This window comes from Lottia gigantea (assembly GCF_000327385.1).
Source record: "Lottia gigantea unplaced genomic scaffold LOTGIsca_16, whole genome shotgun sequence".
NCBI lineage: Eukaryota > Metazoa > Mollusca > Gastropoda > Lottiidae > Lottia > Lottia gigantea.
Window position 1 is genome coordinate 2,069,327 of NW_008707965.1, and position 12,641 is coordinate 2,081,967.

The 12,641-nt window shown below is 40.2% G+C and overlaps 3 protein-coding genes across 3 annotated transcripts; 2 read left to right on the forward strand and 1 right to left on the reverse strand.

Annotated features, from left to right (window-relative positions):
- Nucleotides 1-5,053: 5,053 nt before the first annotated feature.
- Nucleotides 5,054-5,632, forward strand: LOTGIDRAFT_112748 (hypothetical protein; the record flags this gene model as incomplete). Its single annotated transcript, XM_009050983.1, has 1 exon — nucleotides 5,054-5,632. A coding segment is annotated over one exon (579 nt), but the record flags the coding sequence as incomplete, so codon positions are not given.
- A 450-nt stretch (nucleotides 5,633-6,082) lies between these two features.
- Nucleotides 6,083-6,865, forward strand: LOTGIDRAFT_74517 (hypothetical protein; the record flags this gene model as incomplete). Its single annotated transcript, XM_009050984.1, has 2 exons — nucleotides 6,083-6,181; nucleotides 6,446-6,865. Coding segments are annotated over 2 exons (519 nt in total), but the record flags the coding sequence as incomplete, so codon positions are not given.
- A 4,272-nt stretch (nucleotides 6,866-11,137) lies between these two features.
- Nucleotides 11,138-11,758, reverse strand: LOTGIDRAFT_112955 (hypothetical protein; the record flags this gene model as incomplete). The annotated part of the gene is made up of 1 exon (XM_009050985.1): nucleotides 11,138-11,758. The coding sequence occupies one exon, from the start codon at nucleotides 11,756-11,758 to the stop codon at nucleotides 11,138-11,140; it is 621 nt and encodes a 206-aa protein (XP_009049233.1).
- Nucleotides 11,759-12,641: the final 883 nt, after the last annotated feature.

Below are 12,641 nucleotides of genomic sequence, written 5' to 3' on the forward strand. Positions count from 1 at the left end.
TTAGCTGTAATCCGAAAATTTCCCACTTGATCATTTGTAGCTTCGTTCACCAGCATTTTTTGTGTGTATTTGTTAGTATTTCACTCAAAATTTGTTTGGGTATGTTCTGACTTTGATTATTCAGAATTTATATCAATGACATTCAAACAGATTTCTTTTAGTAATCCGAAATGTTCCGATTTTTGATAACCTGTATCAGTTGCTAGTAATGCGAAATGCTCTGACTTTGAACGTTTTTGGCCAACTTACAGAAATTTCTTCTTTCGTTTTTTTTTTAAAAAATTCCGATTTCAGTACAAAATCATTGAGTTGGTAAAATATCAACCGGGACACTGTAGCTAGATTAGTACTGGTCATAATTCAAATCGGATAGAAACAATGTTCTTTATTTTGAAGTGTAGAAGGAGGTTAGGTATGGACACCAATCTTCCTTTAATAATGATCAGTGTGAACTGTCTCTTCTGACCGACTTTACTGATCTTTTCGATCAGAAATAAACAAGTCAGAGAAGCAGCATACTGTAATGTACGTAGTTTTAAAATATCATCAGAGACCAGATGGTCGAACGTCTGGAATCCTTGGATAGACATATTCTCCTAAAGTACACAAAATCAATGACGTAATACACAATTATTTGACATTTGTTAGGACTATTTTTACCCACCATTATCTATTAGAATATGAGCCAGGCTGATCTTCTGCCCATTCATTTCATATATCTTTTTTTATCTCCAACAAATTGTTTTGGTTCAAATACTTTTTGTCTGGTTCTTGTTAACCTGAATACGATTGGTTCTTTGATAAAACTGGTTCATAACTTAGTGCTACAAATAGAAAGATATCTATGCTTTGCTTCACAATGTTAAGCTATTACAAACTCCGTACTTATATCTTGGCTTAGTCCGAAACCTATGCCTCTATTCCAAACTATGATGGATATTTTGTCAGGTGGAGTAGAGTCAGACGAAAAAGACCCTGTTAAATGAGGGTTTTCTACGCCAACAAAGATGCGTTTACTCTAACATAATATTGAATTCTTTATGATGATTGTAAACCAGTGTTGGGCATCACTGTAACTCTCGTTTTGTTAGCATATGGCGACTCTGTGACCTTTGAACTTTTGGCTGTGCACGCAGTTTTATATGGCCGATGCTAGATCAGTTTCGCCAAAAAAAAAACTTTAATGGTATCGGAGACATGACATAAAAGGTGTAGGGAGAAAATGATGGTATGATTGAACTACAAAAATATTCATCTTTCCAAATATACCTGGGTTTAGCAGATCAGAGGTATCTAAATAGGTTATCAAAACCCCACACCTTCGGAGTTGCGGAATATCCCCATTTACGTGGCTTGTTATTTCTGTCTCTACACCAACTGACATCTGTCTAAATAGCTACCAGAGGCTGGAACAGAGAGAGATGTTTCGGTCTACACCAGCTGACATCTGTCCAAATAGCTATCAGAGGCTGGAATAGAGACAGATGTTTCGGTCTACACCAGCTGACATCTATCCAAATAGCTATCAGAGTCCGAAATAGAGACATATGTCCCGGTCTAATCTTGACTACATCTACCTTTCTTGTATCATGTATGTTTGTAAATGATTTGATTGGATTGTAGGCTAGCGAAACAGTTTGAAGCCTTTCTTTCGAGGGCTCTGATTGGCTGTATTTGCTGGCGCACATTCTAATCAAATCACTGCACTCCGTTTTTCAAGAATAGTGGCTATTGCAGTCAAGGTATTGCTTGACATTGTGAAGAGGGTACTGGCTTTGATGAAACTAGTGGCGCCAAGTGTCCCAGAAGGGTTGCCACGCTCTATCTAGTGACATCAACCACAGAAATTATGTTAAACCTACTTAACCCTATGAAATAAAAGCTTAAAGTACTAGGAGAACAAGGGGAGGACGACAATAAATCGTTTAAACAATTATCAACAAGTACTCAGGCTTGTCAACTTAAAATACCAATCATTTTTATGTTACTTGGATTAGTCTGTTGTCGGAAAGATCTTGTGTAGTTCAAGAGATCTGATTGGTTAATATTATCACTGCAATGATATCAACCAATCAAATTTCTTTTAGTACTGAACGTTTACGATTATCTTAGAATTACGATGTTTCTTAAAACAAGCACCAAAGTTTGCTTCATTTTTGTCCGAGTCTACCACTTTTGCCTCACCCACAAAGTTTCAATTCACCACTTATATTTTGCTATGATCCGCAGTGTGGGTGTATGTTGTCTTTTATGTTGCATCCCTTTTTGTCTGACAATTAACCGATGATTAACCAAATTAAGGTTTTTCCTTGAAGTAGAAATATCAAGTCTGTGTTTATTCTAGTCTCTTGGATATTTTGACAGTAATCCACTGGGCAGACTTGAATAGAGGCAGATGTTTCAATCTGGTTATTGTCCTTGATATCAAATTTCCGAATGAATCCAAAATGAAAACGTGTTATGTATTCAGATGAGTCAGACGAAAAAGGGTATTATTGTTGTTAACTGAAAATTTATAATTCTTTCTTGTATCGTTTCAGATCCAGATCCATTACCAGCCAACGAAAAAGTCGTGGTATCCTCAGCATCACAATCCCTATCAGCCATTCCACCTGCACCAAAAGGTGAAGCAGATAAACCTTCCAGCACTCCCGATCTCTTAAATCGTGAAGCCGAAGAAAGACAGTCTCAAACTTTAGTCAAAGAACCAATTGAACCCGAGGTCCAAATGGCAGCAGTACAACAACCGCTGGATACATCCATTCATCAGACCATTGAGTCGACTCCCGAACCGAAAGAAGAACCAATAGTGTCTGAAGTCAGTGAGAGTACTGAGGTCGAAAATCAGCCTGTTGTAGAAGAATCCGCCCCTGATGCAGATCAAGCTCAAAAAACACCCGCTACGTTAGAACAAAAAGTCGTAACAGTGGCAGAATCGGCGGAACAACCAGACAAGGCACCCACAGCAGAACAACCAACTGAGGCTCCAGCAGAAAAGCCAACTGAAGCTCCATCAGAAAGTCCAGCCAACGTTCCAGCAGAACAACCAGCTGACGCTTCAGCACAACAACCAACTGAGGCTCCAGCTGAGATTTCAACAGCAGAGAAGCCAACTGAAGCTCAAGTAAAACAACAATCTGAGGCTGGAGCTGAACAACCGGCCGAGGTCCCAACAGAAAAACCATCTGAAGCTCCATCAGAAGGACAATCAGTTGAAGCTCCAGCAGAACAACCGACTGAGGCTTCATCAGAGCAACCAAGTGAGCCTTCAGCGGACAAACCATCCGCAGCCTCAATAGCAGAACAACCAGCTGAGGCTCCAACAGAACAACCAGTTCATGCTCTAGCAGAAGAACCAGTTAATGCTTCATCAGATCAGCCAACTGAGTCTCCAGCTGAACAACCAACTGAGGCTTTGGAAGAACAACCAGCCGAGGCTCCAGTAGAACAACCAGCCGAGGCTCCAACAGAAAAACCAGTTGAGGCCTCAACAGTAGAACCGACAGAAAAACCAGCTGAAACTCTTGAAGCAGAACAGCCAACAGAGGCTGTGGATGAATCTAACAACGCAGAAAAGAACCAAAATGATGTTGTTCCAGTTGTGGTACCGCTGGAGCAATTGACTAAGGATTCATCGGAACAGCAAGCTGAGGATCCAGCAGAACAACCAACAGATGCATTAACAGAACAACCAATTGAAAAGGCAGCGGAGGCTGAAGCAGAAACGGCAGTTGAGACTCCGACTGAACAGCCAGTGGATTCTCCTGCAGAACAGCCAACCGCAGAAAAAACAACTGACGCGCCAGGAGAAGAGCCAACTGAAGCTCCCTCAGAAGAACCAGTTGAAACTGGAGAACAAGCCGAGGTTCCAAAAGCTGAAGAGGCTTCGAGAGAACAACCAGTTACTCCAACAGAATCTTTAACTGAAGCTACATCAGGAAATCCAGTGGAAGCTCCAGAATCAAAACCAGCTGAAGCTCCAGGAGAACAACCTGTAGATGCTCCAGAAGAACAACAAGTTCAGACTACATTGGAAAAATCAGCTGAAGCTCCAGCAGAAAATCCAACTGAAACTCCATCAGAACCAGCTTTGACAGCAGAGGAACAACTTAAAGAAGACCCAGTAGGACAGCCAGTTGAGTCCCCAACAGAAGAACAACCAGCTTCAGCTTCAGCAGAAAATCCATCTGAAACTCCAGCAGTACAACCAAATATTGCTTCAGGAGAAAATCCAACTGAAGCTGTAGTAGAACAACCAACTGTGGCTCCAGAGAAAACGACTGAAGCTCCATTAGAACAACAAACAGAAGCTCCAGCAGAACAACCATCTGTGTCTTTAGCAGAACATCCAGCCGAGGCTCTAGCAGAAAAACCAGCTGAGGCTCTAGCAGAACAACCAACCGAAGTTCCAGCAGAACAACCAGCTGAGGCTCCAGAAGAACAACCAGCCGAAGCTCCAGCAGAACAACCAGCTGAGGCTCCAGCAGAAAAATCAGCTGAACAAGAAGCCGAGGCTTCACCTGAACTACCAACCGAGGCTTCAGTAGAAAAACCAGTTGAGACTCCAGCAGAACAACCAGCTGCCACTCCAGCTGTACAACCAGCTGTGGCTTCTGAGGTACAACCATCCGAGTCTTCCGCGGAAAAACCAGCTGAGGCTTCACCTGAACAAGCAGCCGAGGCTCCAGTAGAGAAACAAGCTGAGGCTTCAGCAGAACCTCCAGCGGAAGCTTCTGCTGAACAACCAATTGTACCTTCAGAAGTACAACAATTCGACTCTTCCGCAGAAAAACCAGCTGAGGCTTCACCTGAACAACCATCCGAGGCTCCAGTAGAAAAAACAGCTGAGGCCCCAGCAGAACCGCCAGTCGAAGCTTCATCGGAACAACCAGCTGAGGCTTCCGCAGAAAAGTCAGCTGAAGCTCCAGAAGAACCGCCTACTGTTGTTTCAACAGACAAGCCAGCTGAAGCTCCAGTAGAACAACAAGAAGAGGCTCTAGTCGAACAATCAGCTGTAGCTCAGGCAGAAAAGCCAGAAGAAACTCCGACTGAAATGCTCTCTGAGGTTTCTGGAGAACAACCAGTTGAGACTCCAGCAGAAAAGCCAGCTGAGGCTCCAGCAGAAAAGCCAGCCGAAGCTCCATCAACTGTAGAACAGCCAACTGAAGCTTCAGAGGAAAAGCCAATTGAAGCTCCAGAAGAGCACCTAGCTGAAGCTTCAATTGTGGATGTAGCTGGACAACCGGCTGTGGCTTCAACAGAAAACCCAACCGAGGCTCCAGCAGAACAACAAGCAGACGTTCCAGTAGACCAACCGTCTGAAGTTCCAGCAGAACAACCGTCTGAAGTTCCAGCAGAACAGCCTGCTGAAGTTCCAGCAGAACAGCCTGCTGAAGTTCCAGCTGAACAGTCTGCTGAAGTTCCAGCAGAACAGCCTGCTGAAGTTCCAGCAGAACAGCCTGCTGAAGTTCCAGCAGAACAGCCTGCTGAAGTTCCAGCTGAACAGTCTGCTGAAGTTCCAGCAGAACAGCCTGCTGAAGTTCCAGCAGAACAGCCTGCTGAAGTTTCAGCAGAACAGCCTGCTGAAGTTCCAGCAGAACAGCCTGCTGAAGTTCCAGCAGAACAACCTGCTGAAGTTCCAGCAGAACAGCCTGCTGAAGTTCTAGCAGAACAGCCTGCTGAAGTTCCAGCTGAACAACCGGCTGAAGCTCCAGCAGAACAGCCAGATTTGCCTCCAGCAGAAAAGCCAGCTGAAGCTCCAGCCGATCAATCAGCTGTGGCATTAGCAGAAAAGCCAGCTGAAGCTCCAGAAGAACAACATGCGGAAGCTCCAGAAGAACAACATGCGGAAGCTCCAAAAGAACCACCAGCTGAGGCTTCAGAAGAACAACCAATTGAGACTTCAGTAGAACAGCCAAGGGAGGCTTCGGTTGAGCAACCAGATGCGACTCTAGCAGAACAACCAACTGAGGCTCCAGTGGAGCAGCCTGCTGAGGCTTCAGTTGAACAACCAACCGAAGCTTCAGTAGTACAACCAAGCGAGGCTCCAGCAGAAAAGCCAGCAGAAATTCTAGTAGAACAAACGACTGAGACTCCAACAGAAAATCCAACTGTGGCTCCGACAGAAAGGCCAGCTGAAGCACCATCCGAACAACCACTTGAGGCCCCAGCAGAACAACCAGTTGAGGACACAGCAGAACAGTCAATAGAAAAGTCGGCTGAAGCTCCAAAAGCAGAGGTCTCACAAGAACAAACAACTGAAAATCCAACAGTACAACCAGCTGAATCCCCAGAAGAAAAACCAGGTGAAGATCTGGCAGAACAGCCAGCCTCGGTCTCGGCAGAACAGCCAACAGTTGCCTCGACAGAAAAGTCAGAGAAACCTGGCGCAGAAACACTATCGGAGTCACCAGAAGAACAACCAGCATTAGCTCCAGTAGAAAAGCCAGCTGAAGCTCCGGCTGAACAGCCTGCTGAGGCCCTAGCAGAACAGCCTGCTGAGGCCCCAGCAGAACAGCCTGCTGAAGCCCCAGCAGAACAGCCTACCGAGGCTCTAGCAAATGAGCCCGTTGTTGCACCAGAAGTTCAACCAGCTGAGGCTCCAATGGAAAAACCAGCTGAAGCATCAACAGAACAACAAGCAGAAGTTTCAGAAGAGCAACCAGCTGACGCTCCAGAAGAACAACCAGCTGAGACTTCAGTTGAACAACCAGTTGAAGCTCCAGCAGAAAAACCAGATGGAGCTCCAGAAGAACAACCAGTTGAAGCCCCAGCAGACCAGCCATTAGAGGCACCAGTAGAAAAACCAGCAGTGGCTCCAGCAGAAAAGCCAGTTGAGACTCCATCAGAAACACCATCCATAGAGTCAAGCACTGTTTCAGGAAATCAAGAAACGACGACGACCATAAATCCCCAACAAAACGGAACAAATGAACCATCTCCTGAACAAACAACAAAACCAGCAAAAAACGTTGCAGATTGTATACCACCACCAATGGAACAACAAATTGCTGAATAGGAAACAGACCACAACTTAACCTTTGACCTATGGACATTAAACTACCACGTAGAGCAAAACAAAGTGCCTTCTACACGAACCTTACCGAAAAGTATTTTGTATGGGCTTTGGTTGGATATTATGGATCTCCGAGCTCGATACAGCTATCTGAATTACTATTTTTATACTTTGTACATACTTGATATGCGCCTGAGCTTTCCTTTCTATAGTGCTATGTCTGTTTGTTTTAGTCTTATTTTTAGTTTATTACGGCCATAATGTGTATATAGATCTTAATGTCTTTATCAACTTAATTCCCATGAAGTTTTAAAATCTAATCTTTCAAAATTTGAAATCTTCAAAGAAAATGCTGAATCAAATTCTGTTTTAACGAAGTAGTTGTAACTTGTTTCAAAGAAAATTCGTTCAGACATTCTGAGATTCTATTGCGCATTGGCTTTGCATGATTTGTGTTGCCAATTACCCTGAAGTGGCGCGTATTATCACTGTCATTTTAGTATCTGCTAGGGTCACAAAGTCAGCATCCTTATTCGTATTTTCAGTCCCGAAAGTTGGAAACAAATTGCCTTGGTGTTTAAAAACAATTTATTTACGATAATGGTGCCCTGAACAGTTCACTTTCAGCTTTCTGAAATTTGATATTTTGATCTACGACAGTTATGTAGGCATAGAATCTGACAGTAACCACTTTCAGCTATCCAAATTACTTTTCAGAACTATAATCAGATTTCCGGTACTCCTTTAATAAGACAGTAGCGTGCAGCACCAATGTAGATGGTCGTCAATTCCAGGGCGATACTGACGTTCTCGCTTGCAATAATTACTGATGATGTCATAACATTTGTAATAAATGTACATGAATATCATAACGCCCTGGAAGTGACAACAGAACAGTAAGGGGTACTTTTGTATAGATCTCTTCGCTGGGTAATAATTTTGAACAGTGGTATGGATGGCTAAAAATGAGCTCTATCAGCTGATAAAGCAAACATTTAAACTACTGGTACCCCTTTGATCGCTACTAATTTGAAATTTAGGGTTTGATGGCGTCATCAATTCTATATTTACCTATGAAAGAAAATTCTTATTGATATTGTAGATTGACAATATTTACTTTTATGGTGGCTGTAACAGTCTGAACTTCTTTTGACAATAGAAAATAGGCTTTTCATTATTTTAACACTACGTTGAAACTGAACTGTTTTACACCATTTTTAAAATTTTGGGGGAAGTGTAGAGCTAAATTTTACTTTTTAAAACTTTTATTGGGAACTTTTCGTGATTATAGTTACGTCGTCTATCGCGTCTGTCTTCGTTTTTTGTTTGTTTGTGTTTGTGGTCGACCATATTGTTATTTGTACGAGTGCCAACAGGAAGTGAGCTCTGAATGTTTGAATGAAAGATTATTATATAACAATAAATATTGAACATAATGATCAATCTTCCTTTTTTTCGATTAACATGAATGTAGACACAGAGACAGGTTGGACCCCACCCTACCCCATCCTTCCTATGGCATCTTCACAATGTCAACCAAGACTCCCCCAACCACTCCACCATGATTTGCTCTCTCTCGATCCTACTACGTATGATTATTCTTCTTCCAAAAGTTGGATGTCTGAAAGAACTGAAGACAAAGGTACGGGGTAAAAGAGACCAAAAGGTTTTGAACCAGGCCCCCCTAGACAAAGGTATCGGTAGAAGAGGCCAAACCGTTTGGAATTCGGTAGTGGCGGCGCCAGTGGGGTAACAGGGGTGAGGGAGTGGGCATTTGCCCTCCCTAGAAAAGTGGTTTGCACCTCCACTTTATTTTCAACAAATCTAAACGTCTACCTTTTGCCTCCAAAATATGTGTCAGAATGCACAAAATCAATTAATTTTTTCTTGAGAGAACCCTTTAAGACGCTCTATGAGAGGCTTGCGACTATGACACCACCACAGAGTAACCAAAATTTGAATTCAGCCTTAGTTGTCCCCCCATTAAGTCAGGCTGCACCCTATTTGTAACACCAGTGTCGGAAGACTGGCACCGCATTTGGAAAAAGGCCAAAAGGTTGAGAACCTGGGGCCCCAGACAAAGTTACGGGGTAGAAGAGGCCAAAATTCAAGTAACCAGGTGCTCTTTGACAAAGTTACGAGATAGGATATAGAGGAGGAACCATGAACTCCCAGACAAAGTTAAGGGGTAGAGGGGGCCAAAACATTTGCATACCTGCAGCCAAATGGAATCCGTTTTAATTTTGGGAAAGAGGAAGGCAAATGTTTGGAAACTAGGGAACTCTAGACAAAGCATACATGCAGCCAAAAGGATTCCGTTTTAGAATCAATACAAGGGAGATAACCTTGTATGCAATAGACAGAAGATTGCTCAGAAATTCCTGTCCCTCATCCACCATACATTCAACAGACTTTAAACGCGGGTGTATCTTTAGTACAGTTTATTTCATTAAATATAAAACAGTACATTCAAAATTGAGCATTCTTCCACCAAGAAAATTAACTTAAGAATGTGAAACATGTGTGGAAGCTTGTCAGAACATCAATACTAGCCTCTCTGGTCCCTTTTCAAGGGTCAATGCACAACCCTAAGCACAATGAGATGTAGAAGGTGTAGGATTTTCAATTATTTAAAAACCAAAAACATATACTTGATTCAGTTTTCGTTGAATAAGGTATATAGAACAGCATAATATTCTCACTGTTATGCAACTGTTAAAATAATGCATACATCAATTATAGAGCAATATAGAAATACCACTGTTGAAATAGTACCGGTACTCAATACATCAATTGTAGAGCAATATAGTAATATTAAAACATAACTTGAAACATAATGTTACTCAAGGTTTCAGACACTGTGATTATCAGACAACTGACCATGCATATACAAAACACATAGGTCATCATATCTGATTGACAAATTTATCATAAAATTTTCAAATTATTTCAACCCAAATTAAAGGTGTAACAGGGTTAATACAGCACTTTGCCTCAAAAATTCAAAGACTTTTCAAGGACTCTGGGCTTTGAAATTCAAGGACTTTTCAAGGATATTAGTCTGACAGAATACACACTGTGAAATCAATAAAGATAGTTAATATTTGTCAATGGGGTTCATGATAAAAATATACACAATTTGACTCAACTCAAAATTCAAGGACCTTTCAAGAGAAAAAGGGTTTTTATGGTGTTTTCAAAGACTTTTTTTGAAATCAAGGTTAATCAAGGTTTTTCAAGGCAACGGACGGAATTCAAGGGTTTTTCAAGGCTGTGCGAACCCTGTGTTAGTATATTACTTTGAGTGTAATTGTATTACAAAACAAGGTTGTATATATCTTATAATTTTGAAAACCTCTTTACCAACAATTCTCCAGCATCATTAAAATCTTTTTTTGTAAAAAAGAACTCATAATGAACTTATATAACAAACAAAAATATAGTAAATTAGTAAAACAGCAATACGCACATAAATATAAAACATTAAAGCTAATATAATTCATATAAAACAATCAAGTATTCAACAAATATGCATATACCCAAAACATGAAATAATGCCCCTTTCACACACACAAAACTAAGCAATAATTATTACACTGATCATTCTGTTTCAGAGACTGCAAAAGACAGCCTTAAATCTTTTGAGATTTTCTAACCAATGTATGTGTATCATCAGAAACACTTACTGCTTTGATTTACACCATTCTGATTTTCTTATCTTTGTATGTGTATCAGAGACACTTATAGCTTTGATTTACACCATTCTGATATACAAGACTTTATATGTATGTGTATCAGGGACACTTGGGGCTTCTACTGTTAGCATTCAAGTCAAATGGTATTTGTGAAAGAGATCTCATAATCTTAGCAAGATTTTTTTGTAAATTACAGGTAAAAACATTTCTGATTCACACAAATACCAGAAATATTTTGATTAATTCACTTTCATAATTGATAACTTTTAAAATAAGATTAATATCAAATATAACGCTACTGTAAGAATACTGTAAAATATTGACACATTTTAGGAATCATTTTTGAAATATCAAAATCATATGTTAATCATACACATGTTATCTTTCAATAGCCAATCATTATAACAACAGACTGATATTCCAAGCTCTAGTGATATTTACTCATGTGCAATTTCAAGTGCCCTTTCTGTCTGAATTTTTTATTGCATACATCACAATTAAAATCTTTCTTCTTTTTATGAATTCTTAAATGATTTTGAAGGTTTCCCAACTGATTAAAAGATTTATTACAAACATGACATTCAAAAGGTTTCTCTCCAGTATGCGTTCTTTTATGGGCTGTAAGGTTAGCTATTTGAGAAAATGATTTATCACATACATTACATTTAAAGGGTTTGTCATCACAATGGGTATACGAGTGTGTTTTCAAAGCAACTTTCTGCCTAAACGATTTATCACAAACATCACATTTGAATGGTTTCTCTCCAGTATGAATCATCATGTGAGCTTTTAAACCACTGTTGAGAGTAAACTTCTTACCACAATCATCACATTTATAACGTCTATCTCCAGTGTGTCTTTTAAGATGAACATTCAAAGCTGATAATTGAGGAAAGGAGGCACCACACAGATCACACTTGTGGGGTTTCTCTCCAGTGTGAATTCTAACATGCTTTATCAAATTACTTTTTGATAAAAACACTTTTTCACATATTTCACAGACATGTTGTTGTACAGTTTTCTGTTTATGAGTCACAAGTTTGTGCATATTCAGTAACCTTTTCATTAGAAATCTTCTCTCACATAGATCACAAGGGTATTTGTAAATCTTCGGATCTGCATAATAAGATTTAGCTGTTTTTCCTGGCTCATCGGCTGTTTTTTCTGGCTCATCAGCTGTTTTTTCAGGCTCATCAGCTGTTTTTTCTGGTTCATCAGCTGTTTTTTCTGGTTCATCAGCTGTTGGTACTGATTCATCAGCTGTTTTTTCTGGTTCATTAGCTGATTTTGCCATTTTTGCATGTTTAGCCATTTTGAATTTTGGAATTAATTGCACTATGTTTTACAAAAGTGAAGTTGATTAGAGATGAGGGTCTTTTGTCTGATTTTCTGCAAATAAAATGTAATGCACCTTAAAACACAGTACCGGTATAGTGTAAAACAATAAAAGTAAGGTAAGTTTATGAGTCAAGGGCAATTCAATTTCAAATGACTCAGTTCCAAATCTTCTGGGCTATTTTTACCCCTTTTGAAAATCATATTGTCCATGGTATACCCTCACCCATAATTAACTTAAAGTCATGTTCGTGTACAGAGTTACAACCTTTACTGCCAAGAAAAACCCCTCTCAGATATCTCTTCAGTATTTGATGGAAACCTTGAAGGATACTACCACCAGTTTCCTAAGTTTTGAACAAGTCAAGGGTTTATAATGTATCCACTTGGGCTTCAATTTTAGTCCCAAATGGCCTTTTATATCCAAAATAAAACGATACTAGATAAAATTTGAAACAGGTTAGTAATCGGTTGTGCAGTCGTTATAATAACTGAATTCGAAATCAGTGAAATAAACCCATAATTATTACAGAACAACCAAACATTGAAACAAAGCCGACAAAGATTGACAGGCAGAAATACAGTTTATACACACC